General features: G+C 36.5%; 1 protein-coding gene across 1 annotated transcript; it reads left to right on the forward strand.

Moving 5' to 3' along the window:
* The first annotated feature begins 16,042 nt into the window (after positions 1-16,042).
* Positions 16,043-16,423, forward strand: LOC131952695 (pro-resilin-like). The gene has a single exon (XM_059315467.1). The coding sequence runs from the start codon at positions 16,043-16,045 to the stop codon at positions 16,421-16,423; it is 381 nt and encodes a 126-aa protein (XP_059171450.1).
* The last annotated feature ends 347 nt before the right edge of the window (positions 16,424-16,770 follow it).

The raw sequence follows: 16,770 nt of genomic DNA on the forward strand, positions 1-16,770 counted from the left end.
AGTTAAATTGGGAGAGCATATTTTCAGTGGTCAAAGCAAGAGAATCTAGTCTTACTTCACTAGATAAAGTTATATCTGAAAATAAATGTGTTTTTGGTAATCCTGGATTACTAAATGATAGAACAGTGAAGATAAGCATTAAAGACACAAATCCAAGATACTGCAAAGCTAGAGTTCCACCTTATGCAATGAGGAATAAAATTGAAAATGAGCTAAGTAGATTGGAATCTAATGGCATCATAAAGAAGGTAGACTATTCCGATTGGGCAACGCCCATTGTGCCAGTGTTAAAGAAGGATGGTTCTATAAGAATTTGTGGAGACTATAAAACTACACTGAATAAGCAAATAGAGCTAAATAGGTACCCTATACCTAACATTGAGGAAATTTCTTTGAATTTGGCAGGAGGAGACAAATTCACTGAATTAGACTTTAGTCATGCTTACACTCAACTAGAACTGCATCCAGATTCAAAAGTCTATACGACAATAAACACACATAAAGGACTCTACCAACATGAAAGACTATGTTTTGGCATATCATCTAGCCCTGGAATTTTCCAAGCTGTCATGGACAGTATTTTTAAGGATATTCCAAATGTTTGTGTGTACTTTGACAATGTGTACATAACTGGTAAGAATGACACTGAACATCTTAAAACACTAGATAAAGTCTTGAAAATAGTTGGTGAAAAAGGTTTAAAGATAAACAAAGATAAATGTCAATTCATGCTGACAGAAATTAGTTTTCTTGGTTATATATTAAGCAAGCAAGGTATCAGACCTCAACCTGAGAAAACAAAAGCCATTAAAGAAGCACCCAAACCTGAAAATACCCAACAACTAAGAGCTTTTTTGGGCTTGATAAATTACTATGCAAAGTTCATAGGGAATCTGTCTGGTAAACTATCACCACTGTACAAGCTGCTACAGAAAAATGCAACTTGGCACTGGGGTAAACAACAAGATACTGCTTTTAATACAGCAAAAGAGGCTTTGTCTTCTGACACCTTACTAACTCACTATGACCCAGGGAAAAGACTTATATTAACATGTGATGCTTCACCAGATGGTGTAGGAGCAGTCTTGTCCCACATGGATGAGAAGGGTGACAGACCCATTGCTTTTGCCAGTAGATCTTTGAACCAGGCTGAGAAAAATTATTCTCAGTTAGATAGGGAAGGCTTAGGCATCATTTTTGGTGTTAAGAAAATTCATAAGTTTCTGTTTGGTAGGAAGTTCACCATCTTTACAGATCATAAACCATTGCTAGGTTTATTTGGAGAAAACAAAACCCTACCTGAGCATGCCTCACCAAGAATTCAAAGATGGGCTATCACACTAACTGCATACAATTATGAATTGAAATACAAACCTGGATCTGAGAATAGTGCAGATAGTCTTAGTAGATTACCTTTAAAAAACCAAAGCCTTAGCTATGTACCAGAAGATGTATTTGTTCTCTTCACTATCATGGATAACTCCAATATAAATGTGAATGATATTAAAAGAGAAACACAAAAAGATGAGTGCTTAATAAAAGTATATGAGTACTGTAAAAATGGTTGGCCTGAAGAGTCTGTGAATGATGACTTAAAGCCATATAAAATAAGAAATAAAAACCTTTGTGAAGATAATATAAAAGATGGAGAAGATGCAGTCCATTATCAGTCAGAGTTGCCTAAACAAAGTATTTGTAACTTAATAAATGATTATGGTGATATGGCAATTTCAAATGTTTTAAAGAGAATACATTAGTAAGAAGGAATGTGATCATCAAACAACTTTGCTAACATCATTAGCACTTACAGAAACTAAAAGAGACTAAAAGGGTAACATCAAAGGTAAATACCAAACAGAAGAAGCTAAAGGTGACAATGAAAGAGTAAACAGGTTATTAGCCAAATACCGCACAACTTCTCATATAACAACAGATGTTGCACCATGCGAATTGCTATGTGGTAGGAAAATTAAAACTCATCTTGACCTACTACATCCAACTGTTCAAAGGTCTGTTTCCCAACATCAACATACACAAAAAGTAAATCATGACAAAACATCCATTGAAGAGAATTTGGATATAATGAGAATGTGTATCTAAGAAATAATGGGAGAAAGGAAAAATGGATACCAGGTCAAATTGTTCAATGTACAGGACCTGTGTCTTATAAAGTAAAAACAAATGATGGACTTATTGTCCGTAGACATGCAGACCAGTTAAAAATAACTTGTGCAGATAATAAGTGTGAATCTATCAATCCCACCAAATCTGAACAGTTCACACCAACTCAGTTTGTTCCACAACCAAGTTCTGTTGATATGAGTGAAACAAGTTGTCTGGAGTCAGAAAATGTAAATTCTGGAGTTAATGATTTAAATCCTAGACCTCCTGAGATAGAGAATCCAAATGGTCAGAATATTGAGTCACCAAATCAAAAGCCACTGAGAAGGTCAAACAGGACAATCAAAGTCCCAAATAAGTTAGACCTATGATTTTAAAGGTCAAAAGGACTTTGACATCATTGTTTGTATTTTAATTGTGTTGTAACATATTGTGCATTGTTTGTAAGGATGTAATCTACCATAGTGTTCATGTTACAATATAATTAGTGATTTTAGGATACTATCAATTGTTCTATTGAGAGATGTGTTATTGTGTTCTAAGGGTAAAGGGATGTAATAGATTGAGATAATTGTGAGGTCAAGGGAACTCACTCTTCTGTATTAGTATTATATTTATATTGTTATCTTGAGTGATGTCCCTTACATGTTATGTATATAAGTCTCTCGTGACTTCCTCCCACCCTCTCTTTCCTCATGGTGTGAATAAACTACTGTTAACAATCTATGTGGCTCCTCGTCAGTGATTACAATCTAAAACACATCGTAACTTACAAATGTCATTATCTGCTCACGACACATACAGAGCAGCTATTTGTCAATATTTCTAAACATTTAACTGCACCTTTTAGAGTACATAATTTGTGGGCAATGTATACATAACAAATTACAAAACTAATATCGTAAAGGAAAAGTAGTTCTGGAGAAACTCGCCTGTTCCAATGTTGATGTGTGGACTGTCTTCATGTTGCTTAACCCACACCTGGCTATATCGTTCAGGTAATAAAATGCTAATAAAGAAATCATGACCCCCCCCCCCTCCTTGCGCCAGCCCAACAAAGTTGTAGCCGAAATATTTTTTAAAAAAATGCAGACGTTTAGAATACCCGCATGGCCGTGCCCAACAGTTTATTTTTTTTTTTTTTAAAAAACCTTTGTGAAGTGGGCGGGAACTTTTATTAAAAATTTTTCCGATTAAAAGCATTTGAATTGAAAGGTCGGTTTTTTTTTTCATATTACCTTATTTTTGCTACGTAACGGCGGGGGAAGGGGGGCGATATTACACAAAGATCCACAGTTTCTCACGATGTAACGTTTAAGTTAAATATTTTATTCACCACTCCTGAACTGTTCATGGTATTTATTCAATGGCGTAGACAAGGGGTGTAAGTGGCTTTAAACCCCCACCAACTGAACCCCGACCTCATCATAAACCCACAATAACGAGTGCTGTATGATGCTACATATTTAGCAGTGTTGTGCTTTCGTCCCCTTTAAAGCTTTCAGTTTCACACTTTTCAATACCATATAAGGACAATTTTACGTGCTTTATTTTCGTTCTTTATTTTTATTGTCACAAACACACACACACACACACACACACACACACACAAAGCACACACACACACTTACTTATATACTCACAAATACACACACACATTTTGGTTCTGATTTAGAATACTGTCATTGGTCATGTCATAACCCCATTTTTTCATCTGTCATGTCATATACACACCGTGTCATCTGTCATGTCATATCCACAACTTGACATCTGTCATGTCATATCCTCGCCGTGTCATCTGTCATGTCATATCCACACCGTGTCATCTATCATGTCATATACACACCGTGTCATCTGTCATGTCATATCCCACACAGTGTCATCTGTTATGTCATATCCACAACTTGACATCTGTCATGTCATATCCACAACGTGACATCTGTCACGTGTCTGACTACTACAAAGGCTGGAATCTTTGAGGTTTACCCGTATCAACCCAACATGAAAACTAGATCTATGTAGGCCACAACATCCGTTCATACATCTACATCCACTCTCGTCAGAACAAAACACGACCAGTTTTTAAAATTTAAACCTTTAAAACATTCCATTCTCCCCCTCCTCCCCCCACCCCCACCCCTCCCCACCCCGTAAAAAGAAACGTAGCAAGTCTCCATTATTTCATAAAAAAAACTATTTGCATACATGTATTGAGGCCAATGCGTCTATTGCAGAAATTCTCCCTCATTTGAAAATCAAATTACCCGTCAAGCTTCAGTAGAGCCATTTCCTGTGCATGTGTCCTTGAACTTCTTAGGCTTCAGTGTAGGGGTGGAGACAGGTGTATATGTGCCACTGTACTTTGAACTGTAGGCGTAGGTCTATTAAAACCTACATTTAACTGTAGGCTTAGGTCTATTAAAACCTGCATTGAATTCATATCAGTTCATCTGATTCGTATATATACTTCAATTTTTGCATTGAATTGATATCAGCTCATCTGATTCGTATCTATACTTCAGTTGTTGAAATGAATAAATTTCAGTTCATCTGATTCGTATTTATACTTCAATAGTTTTGCAACCAGCTGTTGGCTTTATAGTAAAGGAGAAAGCGTTGTTTCAACAGATTAAATCATCGTAGCCAGGAAAAAATGCATTAAAATCTATCATGACAAAATTTAAATTCGAAATTGAGGCAAAGAGATATGTATAAAACATTATTAAAGCCTCGTTAATGGACACACGAATTTATCTGGATCAAACGAGTTTGATCTTAACATCGCCTTGCTGAAAGTCGCCTGCTGTTGTAGACTAGAGGCTAGACCTGCACGTATACTGACGTCGGGGTCCCGTCAAACCGGTTGTAGAGGTAGCTCAAGCTACTTGCAGTTTCTGTACACTGTACGGGAAAACCCACGTCTCTCGTGGTTGGATTGTCTAGATATGCGGGGGTGTTGGGGAGTTTCAGTTTCACGAGGCCTTCAATAGATGTTACATTTTGTGGAAGACTCTCACAGTAACGAAAACATGCGTTAGAGAACTGTAATATAATTTGTTTTTAACTGTTTAGAACTCCAAGTTAAGACATTTTTGGGCTTATATGCATTAAAATTATCAAGGTTTTTTTAGCAAGTAGTTTTGCTATAAAGTAAATCCTTTATGTTTTTTAAACTGACATTTATCTACTATTTCTTTAGCAAAACAGAAACAAAATTCTTGCCACAAAAATCTTGCCTCACCACAGAAGACAAGACAAAAATCCACTGAACTGATCTGAGTTAGATTGGTCTCCTGCAGACAAATAGAAAATGATTAAAAACAGAGCTGTCCCGCTTGGTGTATTGTCAGGGCTTGTGATTATTGGAGGTAGGTCATTTGATGTGATATTATAGGGGGTAGGTCATTTGATGTTGTATTGAATGTCCAAAGTTAAAATTATCTTTCGTTCATTACTTTGAATTCTAAAAGTTAATTTATTTATAGGCACAAAGTAATGAGATCATAATAAAGTTTTACCTCTTATTTAATTTGTGCAGGAATTATTTTTGCTGTTCTTGTGGGTGTTGCATTCAACCAGATCAAGGATAAAATATCCAGTAATAGTGCACACAATAGCGTTAGCTCTGCTGTTGATTTTCCATTTTGGGTTTTTGGGTTTATGGTAAGTTTTTGTCCGTTTCTATTTAGTTACATTTGTTTGACTAAAGGCTGTTCATCGATTGGACAGGAAGTGGACAGTTTCCACCTCAGTACTGGAGAGTGGTTTTGTTTTATCAAAATGTGTTCAGTGATATTTTAAAAATCCAACAGAATGTGTTAAATGACACAAAAAATCCATTATCTTAATAATATTTTTAAAATGTATTTGGAACTATCTTAAAACATGTTTGGAAATTATTTTCAAAAGCTATTTCGTTTTATTTTTTATAGCTGTTTTTGATCTGCTGTAAAAAGACAATTGGGATCAATTCAAAACGTATAGGGGTATATATTTTTAAAAAAAATGTTTTTGGGATCTAAGTTTACATTTTAACCAAACCTTGGTAAGTGGGATGAGCTTAACATGTTTTGAATAAAATAATACCATTCAAAATGATAATTAAAAAAATGACAAGCAAAAGTTGAACTACACTTGGAATGTATGAACTAAAGGAATATATCTGAAATAATAGGTCATTAACATCTATAAACTGCATAACTAGACTTAACAATATTTGGAAAGCGACTCCAACTGTAAGTAAAGTTCACATTCGGACCGTACGGCCTAAAGGGCAGGTGAAGTAAAGCTCTCAGGTTAAGCACCTTGCTATTTAAGCCCTGTAGTGGCAAATGACCCTTTTTATTGTAATGGAAAGCGGCTATTTCTACAACTTACCCATTTCTTTACTAAACATGAAGTTATCACAGCATCAGTTAATGGACACAGCCAATTAGCTACACGCTTAGTGCCTCAAATATTTTAAAATAATCTTTTATTTTAGTACATAATTCCTGGGATGCTTAGCTTGGGAGCTGCCCTTGTCCAGAACAAATGCATGGTGAGTTGCGCAATTTTAGACACTTTTTCTCTTTAAACTAAAACATCGCTATTTACATAATTTTTTAAAAATTAGAAAGTATTTAGCTGATCTTTGACCTACAGTAAACTTTCAAAATAAAAAGTTGGTAGCATCAAAAAATTAAAAAAATAAAACTCTATTAAAGTAGTTGTAAACATTTTAATTTTATAACACGATATAGACCTACGCATTACGAAATGATAGCTTACAAATATTAGAAGAATCTCTTATGGTTCTGCCCACCCGGCTCAGTGAAAACAATTTCCACAAACAAAGTTAATATCAGAACATGGCAAATTACTCCCCCCCCCCTTGAAAAAATGAAAAGGATAATAACTACACTCAGATGTGCACTATGATAATTATGTATATAAGGTTGTATAGTATAGGGCAGGGGTCTCCAAACTACGACCCGCGGGCCGGATGCGGGCCGGATGCGGCCCGCGAGTTCATTTTATCCGGCCCGCGACGATCTTTTTGTACACTGAATAAATGTTAGTTAGAGGTGGCTGAGGAGCTTTGCACAGAAAATTCATAACAATTTGAAAATGTTGCTTTGGGTACATTTACCATTGCCTGTCGTGTTGCAGACATTGGTGAAAACATTGCGACTCAAATAGCGAAAAATTCAAGCGAATTTCGCCATTTTTCAATGGACACCAGCGAGAAAAGTCTCAAAGGTATTTGAGAGGTGTATAAATTCATTAAAAAATCATGCACAGCGTATTTACAATTAATATGGTTATAAAATCCTGCCTGTCTGGTTTTTTTCGGACTTTACTAAAGATTGGATGTATTTGATGTTTATAATATTTTCGGTAACTAAATAAAAATTTAAAAAAAAGCAAAAACAATTTGGTTTTCACGTGTAATGGCGACATAAACATGGCATCCTGCTATTGGATAGGCTGCCATAGATTTTATTGTACACATTGTAAGCTAAAAATAGAAAACTAGGTCATGGGGTTTTAAATTTGCATTGTTATTTAAAAACTTGATCTGCAAAGTTTTGTAAACAAATAGTTATCGATCACTAAGTTACTGTACAGCCAATCACTATTTGTCTTACGAAAGTGAAACATCCGGTTATAACTTAGGCTTGATGAAAATAAATAGAAATGTAGCCTTAAACTCAACAAATTATTTACAAGTTCTCTGGATTTGCAACTTTTATAGCATTTATTCTAAGAATATAAAATTTCTAAATTAATTTTAGGCTTAGGTTTTTATTTTTTATTTTTTTTTTACGGTCTAAATCTAAAAAAACACGTTTTTATTCCATGACAACAACATTATGGAAGGAATCTCGTCAACTCGCTCGCCTCCATTGCAATGTATGAGTCGCTGGACAGCTGTTCCACCTCTCAACTTCTTGTGTTCATTAGAGGTGTGGATGAAGACATGACCATAACACAAGAGCTGGCTTCCCTACATAGAATGTATGACACTGTTCCCAAAGAGGATATCTGACCATAGATAGTTCAGAGACAAACACACAATCGCAAGATTTACCATATTTCACATCAGTAAGATTGCCAATTTTGCGAGAAAATTCTGAGCAGAGTATCTAAGAAAATAAATAGGTGACTTCCTGATTATAAAGGCAAGTCACAGCCATTATTGTCTGATGAAGAGTGGGTATAGAAATTTGCCTCTGCTGCAGACATAACTAGTCATTTAATTTTTCGGAACCTAAAACGACAAGAGAGTGAAATCTAGTTTCTGATCTATACACCCACCTAAAGGCCTTTAGATACAAACTTGTCATGTTTTTGGAACATGTACAGGCTTACAACTTGACACACTTTCAGCAGTGCAACGTCTTTTTGGCTGAAGCAACCACTGAGTTCCCCGCGTCATTTACATACGAGATCATTAAAGACCTCCAGCTGCAGTTTCAGTAGCGGTTTTCTGACTTGGATTCAAAGGCAGAATAAGTGAGACTGTTTCAAAGCCCATTTGAAGCAAATGTGACAAGTTGCAAAGATGAACTGCAGCTGGAGGTCATTGAATTGCAAGAAAATGACCTCCTTAGAGACAAGCTAAAAGAAGGGCGGATGGGTTTTCATACGTTTTTGCACAAGGAACTTTCCTAACATTAAAACTTCTGCATCAAAGTACCTTTCAAATTTTCGAACAACATGCTTTTGTGAACAAACATTTTCAAGAATGAAATACGGTGAAGAACAATTTGAGAGCAAACGTGGATCTCGAGTGGGGGGGGGGGGGGTGGACACTTGAAATTTGTAAATATTTCTATAGAAATTATATTTCGTGGGGGGGGGGGGGAAGGGGCGCCACGATCATGAAGAGATGCCTTAAAGAAACTAAGAAACTCTGGCCCCCGAACTGATATTTGATAGTCAATGCGGCCCTCGGGCTGAAAAGTTTGGAGACCCCTGGTATAGGGCATATGCATATGCTATATATATATTCATATAGCATATAGATATGCTATATATCATCTCTCTGTATGTAATGTATATAAATACAATATATATATATATATATATATATATATATATATATATATATATATATATATATATATATATATATATAAAATTTCAGTATATTGTAGCCTTGGTTTTCGACATCCTGTTTGTGATTGGAATGGCGAGTGTGATTGCGATCCTTGGTCTTACAACGTATGTCGCCATTGTATCCTGCAGGTCGGTGGTATTTCATATTTCGAAGTGTCTACTCGGAATAAGATTTTTCGGCAAAAGATAGTTCTGCGCATGCGCAGTGACCTATGGCTAGGGTTAGGGCTAGAATGAGGGTTAGGGGTAGGATTAGGGATAGGGTTAGGGATAGGATTAGGGATAGGATTAGGGCTAGGGTTAGGGTTAGGGATAGGATTAGGGATAGGGTTAAGGATAGGATTAGGGTTGGTATTAGGGTTCTGGTTGGTTTTAAGGGTTCTGCGGTTGTAAACACACGCATGCGCAGTACCATCGAAAACATCGCCGCTAAGTCGTAGTTTCTCTCCATTGCGCATGCGTATCGCATGCGTATCTTATTCCGACTAGAATCGGCCTTCATATTTTGTCCAACTGTCTTTTTTCAACTTTGGCATCTACTTTCTTATAAATTTTTGTCTATTGTAGTGATAGATATTTTAACTACATCCGGTGTGATTATTCGAGTCCCCAAGCTATCTTCATCGGAATATTCGTGGTTGGTGCCATGTCCTGGATTTTTCTGTTCATCGCCTTTATCGTGTGCTGTTATTACACCTGTTGTGCTAAGGAGGTAAGTTTTGACGTTCGTTAAATTATCTACAAACTCTACATGAACGTATATTTGACAAGACACATTATAGTTGACTGAATAAAAAAATGTTTTTACCAGTACGGTTGGGTGTTACGGAAAGCGAGTGAATGCTGTATGTAAACAAATCAAATCCTGTGTCCTTCAACACGGAGAGAATCAGAGCTAACGATTCATTACCCCTCATAATAAAGTCTTTAATGTATCAAAGACTTGAGAAGTTTATATTTTGTGAGTCATGATATAAGGCCAGCTTACACCTAGATATCTATTGGATTAACGTGGAGGGGTAAATATAAACACCAATAGATTAGTAACATACGTTTTTTTGGGGCTTTTGTGCGTTCACTCATTTATGTAAGATATCTCATAAACGACCAATACTTTTTAATAGAACGGAAATTTATGTTATTCTTTTCACTTTCTCGTATATATGAAGTATAGAGAAAGTCTTGTAATCGTGCAAAAAAAATCGAGATTTTTGAAAATCTCGACGTTTTACATCTCCCTGAGTCGGAAAAACATAGTTTTGCAATCTTGTCCGTATGTCTGTGTGTGTGTGTATGTGGGGGGGGGGTGTATGTAAAGACGATAACTTGAGTACCGTTACAGCTAGGTTGATGAAATTTCATATATAAGTATGTTAAATTTGTAGATCCGTATAGAATTTTCAGCGATTTCCGATCACCGGATGTGGAACTTTTTTTCTACTTTCAATTTTTCAAAAGCCTATAACTTGAGTACTGTTTCAAATAGATTAATTAAATTTCACATATAAGTAAAAGATCTAATTCTCTGCCTTCTATCAAATTTTCAGTAACTTCCGTTGACCGGAATTATTAATTTAGGCTATTTTTGATTTCTCAGAAAACGCATGTGAATTTATAAAGTACTAATAATATTCCGCACTATTATACACATTTTATTTGGCGTTCACTATGTGTGCAATTCTTTTTTCTACGAGATTCTAAAAAGTTTAATTAATTAAAAATGGATTAAAAATCGTGTCTATATCGTGATGTGCCATTTCCAGTAGTGTCATATAAGAATATTCGAGAAAGGTTAGGGAAGATAACTCCCGGTTTATTTTTCATCGTAATTTATAGCTTATTATGCTTATAAAGGATTTTTTCATTTATTTTATTATAAGCTTTTATGTAGTTCACAATGTGTTTGGTGAGTTAATAGCAACTTTTGTAACTCAATTTAGACACAAACTTTTAATAAAGCGATCATCTTTTTCCAGGCACGTTTGTCACCGACGACAACGCAAGAATATCAATTTTTTTTTTAATATTACATGTCATTAAAATCTAATTTAAATTTTTTAAATTTAGTTTTTGAAAAAAGGGGAGGGGAAGTGATTAATCGATTATACCTGTTTAAAACGTAAACTATTTGTCACGGACGGCTGGTTTTCACTACCGTGAAGAAAGGACAGATACCTTTTTTTTTAGAGATTGTGTGCTATTTATCGGGTATTAAAGCAAATATTTTAGTCCTATATTGTGTTGATTTCATTTAGAATAAGTTACTATAGGAGAGAACAAAATAAACAATTGTTAAGACTTTTTTACCTGTAGTGGTAAAAACATTTTAAAATCTAGTGCAGGTCAGATGGTAGAAGCCCCCCCCCCCACCCCCCACCCCATTCTAAGAAACTTGCATTATCCGCTCCAATAACTACCTCGTTCATGTCGCGCTTCAAACAGAAATTTCTTTAGAAATTTTGGGTGGGGCGGGTGCAGCATTATAAACCGTGAAAAAAAATGAATGAAAGAAAATATTGTTCGTGTTTTATCCCACCCTAAAAATTCAGCATTCAATGGTTCCCCTCCCTCACTCAATCCAACTGATTATATTAGGCGTAACTAACATTCGTGACACATTGCAAGGGTTCCCCTCCCTCACTCTATCCAACTGATTATATTAGGCGTAACTCACATAATATTATCCTTGGTTAACAGATAGCAAAACTTCCCCTCCATGCCACCTCTACGCCCATACTAACGCCCTAACCGTAATTATCCAGCGCTAGGTCGGGTGTAACACGATGCACACCTCATGGTGTCACCCTCCCTTTTTTTGCTCTGTAAAGTTTGTAGTTGGTGTCACACCCTCCCTCGCGTTAAAAACTTTAAAGTGTTCACATTTAATACTAATGATGGTTATCTATAGTCGGTTGTTAATACAGCTGGGTATAGCATTGTTTTCTCTATAGTTTGAAGTTTTATGTCAAGGTGTCACCACCACCCTTTTCTTCTCAGGATCGTTATTATGCACTTAAAAATTCTTTTTAGCTCTAATTAGCCATTCATTGAACTGGCAAAAAAAATTCCTTGCAATTTTTTTATATATATATATATATATATATATATATATATATATATATATATATATATATATACTAGAATACCCGTCATCCGTTGGATAACTGTGGGTTTCGGGGGTCATCCATCAAAAAACATCACGTCTGTCACTCAGAGGCATAGCGACCCTTCCCGGCGCCCGGGGACAAACTTTTCGATTTGAACCCCCCCCCCCCCAAGATTTCGATTTTCAACCCCCCCCCCCCCACCCCCTTCAAACTTTTGATGTGCACCCCCCCCCCCCCCCCACTCAAAATTTCCATTTGAACCCCCCTCAACCTTTCAATTTATTTTTCCAAATTATTTTGGCGCCCCAACATGTCCCCCCCCACCCCCCCCCCCCTCCACCTCCCCCCGCCTCCCCTTCCCTCCCGCCCCCCCCCCCCTCCTCGCTACGCTACTGCAGTGTCACTTATCGTCACAAAAAACAGAACCCACATTCAAAAATATGTTTTTTATCTTTTAAAAACACCGAAAACAACGATTTCGGACTATCCCTTCATATATTGACGTCACAGGTGACCTACTCAACTCTACTTCACCTGCCCAGTGTCCCGCCAAGTCTCAGACAACAAAAACGATTCCAGCCAAGCATGTCTCTGACCACACTATCCCTTCATTTGCTTAGGACAAAGAAACAGATGAACCCTACTTCACGTGCCCTGTGCCCCGCGAGGTCCTGATAGTCAACCTTATCATTCACATATAGGGCTTAAGAAAAAATAATTGAAAACGTAAAAAAAAAAAAAGTTCTATTAATGTTTATGACACTGGCTTTAAAATTTAGCCTTCATTCTCCAAAGCAAATTTTAAAATGCTTTTCTGGCATATCTAGCCCTGGCCACCTATACCATGTTTAAATAATGTGAACACCCGCCATTTTGCTCGTGGTAAACATGGCCTAAAAATGTTAGGAAGTCATTCGTCCGGTCCGTACGCCATATTGTTGTTAGCAGCCGACCACGCCTCCAAGTTAGTGAGTAATCCTACTATATCTAGATATAAAACCTAGATAACAAAAAAATCCCATGTATTCTCGAATTAGATGATCATTGAAGCTAAACAAAGATTTATATAAAATAATTAAGGCCCGAAATAGATTCTAGATGTAGAATTTACATTAAGTCTAGATCTATGACTCTAGTGACCTAGATCTAGATTCTAGATTCTAGGCCCTAGGCTAGATTCTCGACAGCTGATCTTTAGATCTAGAGAAATTTATCGTAAAACTAAATGAAAAAGACAGTTGAAAATTGATATAAGTGTTGGAACGTAATAAATACAGCAAACGGACGTATTGTTAAAGTTATGACCGACAGAAAATTAGATTTAGAACGCGTTAAACTTTGGAATGGGAACACAATTTTCTTCGATAGACGCGCCGCCATTTTATTGTACTAAAGAGTCAACAAAAAACTCTGACGTCACTATCAAGGGACGTCACTATCCCCACAAAGTTTATTCAAAGTATTAACATTTTTAAAAAAATACGGTTAATTTAACTATGAATAAATCAATAAATTAATTAACGTCTTTAAATAAATTTGTGATCAACAGTTTGTCTGCATTAAAAAATTATTCTCTACCTGCATACTATTTTACAGCTTTCCAGATAGAGTGGAACATATCACAATAGTCAATCAGGCAAACAAACAAATAAATATTCAAACATGTAAACAAACTTGACTTTTAGTAGTATATAGACTAGAATACCCGTCATCCGTTGGATAACTGTGGGTTTCGGGGGTCATCCATCAAAAAACATCACGTCTGTCACTCAGAGGCATAGCGACCCTTCCCGGCGCCCGGGGACAAACTTTTCGATTTGAACCCCCCCCCCCAAGATTTCGATTTTCAACCCCCCCCCACCCCCTTCAAACTTTTGATGTGCACCCCCCCCCCCACTCAAAATTTCCATTTGAACCCCCCTCAACCTTTCAATTTATTTTTCCAAATTATTTTGGCGCCCCAACATGTCCCCCCCCACCCCCCCCCCCCTCCACCTCCCCCCGCCTCCCCTTCCCTCCCGCCCCCCCCCCTCCTCGCTACGCTACTGCAGTGTCACTTATCGTCACAAAAAACAGAACCCACATTCAAAAATATGTTTTTTATCTTTTAAAAACACCGAAAACAACGATTTCGGACTATCCCTTCATATATTGACGTCACAGGTGACCTACTCAACTCTACTTCACCTGCCCAGTGTCCCGCCAAGTCTCAGACAACAAAAACGATTCCAGCCAAGCATGTCTCTGACCACACTATCCCTTCATTTGCTTAGGACAAAGAAACAGATGAACCCTACTTCACGTGCCCTGTGCCCCGCGAGGTCCTGATAGTCAACCTTATCATTCACATATAGGGCTTAAGAAAAAATAATTGAAAACGTAAAAAAAAAAAAAGTTCTATTAATGTTTATGACACTGGCTTTAAAATTTAGCCTTCATTCTCCAAAGCAAATTTTAAAATGCTTTTCTGGCATATCTAGCCCTGGCCACCTATACCATGTTTAAATAATGTGAACACCCGCCATTTTGCTCGTGGTAAACATGGCCTAAAAATGTTAGGAAGTCATTCGTCCGGTCCGTACGCCATATTGTTGTTAGCAGCCGACCACGCCTCCAAGTTAGTGAGTAATCCTACTATATCTAGATATAAAACCTAGATAACAAAAAAATCCCATGTATTCTCGAATTAGATGATCATTGAAGCTAAACAAAGATTTATATAAAATAATTAAGGCCCGAAATAGATTCTAGATGTAGAATTTACATTAAGTCTAGATCTATGACTCTAGTGACCTAGATCTAGATTCTAGGCCCTAGGCTAGATTCTCGACAGCTGATCTTTAGATCTAGAGAAATTTATCGTAAAACTAAATGAAAAAGACAGTTGAAAATTGATATAAGTGTTGGAACGTAATAAATACAGCAAACGGACGTATTGTTAAAGTTATGACCGACAGAAAATTAGATTTAGAACGCGTTAAACTTTGGAATGGGAACACAATTTTCTTCGATAGACGCGCCGCCATTTTATTGTACTAAAGAGTCAACAAAAAACTCTGACGTCACTATCAAGGGACGTCACTATCCCCACAAAGTTTATTCAAAGTATTAACATTTTTAAAAAAATACGGTTAATTTAACTATGAATAAATCAATAAATTAATTAACGTCTTTAAATAAATTTGTGATCAACAGTTTGTCTGCATTAAAAAATTATTCTCTACCTGCATACTATTTTACAGCTTTCCAGATAGAGTGGAACATATCACAATAGTCAATCAGGCAAACAAACAAATAAATATTCAAACATGTAAACAAACTTGACTTTTAGTAGTATATAGATAGATAAGCATTGAGACTAGATTTACTTGTACTTTTGTGTGTTCATATGTTTTTTATCTACAATTTCACGATTATATTTTAACATAAAATAGCATGTTTATAAACTTTTCCTTAAATATTATTTATTTTAGAAGATTACATTTATATTTTGATCCAAAAAATACACTGAAAATATTATACTTGTAGCCTACATTATAATAAAAGATCACATTTATTTTTATTCCAAATATGTAAATGACATTTTTAATTTATTTTAGACGATCTCAACACCTGGGGTTATCGTCCAGTCAGGACCCCAGATAAATGTTTCTGTCAGTCAAAATACACAGCAACAACAAAATTCTCAGGCATATCCCACCCCTATGAACATGGGACCAGCATATGGCGCCCCACAGTATGGGCAAAACGGCTACGGCGCCCCACAGTATGGGCAAAACGGCTACGGCGCCCCACAGTATGGGCAAAACGGCTACGGCGCCCCTAATGGACAAATCGGCTACGGCGCCCCTGATGGGCAAAACAGCTACGGCGCCCCTAATGGGCAAAACGGGTATGGAGCCCCTAATGGGCAAATCGGTTACGGCGCCCCTAATGGACAAAACAGCTTCGGCGCCCCTAGTGGGCAAATCGGGTCTGACGCCCATAACGGGCAGAACGCCCACAGCGGCCACCAACAAAACACCCCATCTACAGACGTCAAATCACCCGCTGACGTCCACCTTCAAGACATAACTAAAAACAATAATTGATTGTATTAATAACTGTGGGGGAGATAGAGAGAGGGAGAGAGAGAGAGATAGTGATTGTGACTATGTTGTATTTGATTTAAATATTTTTCACTATATTCATTTCAGCAGATTTCATTTTTATATTAAATGCATAAAAAGATTCTGATATTTTCAAGAATTTCAAAAATATATACATACATATAAACATATACATTTACACACACACAAACACACACACACACATTCTTATATATATATATATGTATATATATATATATATATATATATATATATATATATATATATATATGAAACCTGGGGTCTGGTCTAATTAGATTTGCCACTTGTGGCGGTGTATAATTACCCCT

This window comes from Physella acuta, unplaced genomic scaffold, assembly GCF_028476545.2.
Source record: "Physella acuta isolate Inbredline_101_S28 unplaced genomic scaffold, ASM2847654v3 ptg000889l, whole genome shotgun sequence".
Taxonomy (NCBI): Eukaryota; Metazoa; Mollusca; class Gastropoda; family Physidae; genus Physella; species Physella acuta.

Coding starts and splice junctions, on each gene's coding strand:
- LOC131952695 (XM_059315467.1), top strand. CDS start 16,043: ATGGGACCAGCATATGGCGCCCCACAGTATGGGCAAAACGGCTACGGC.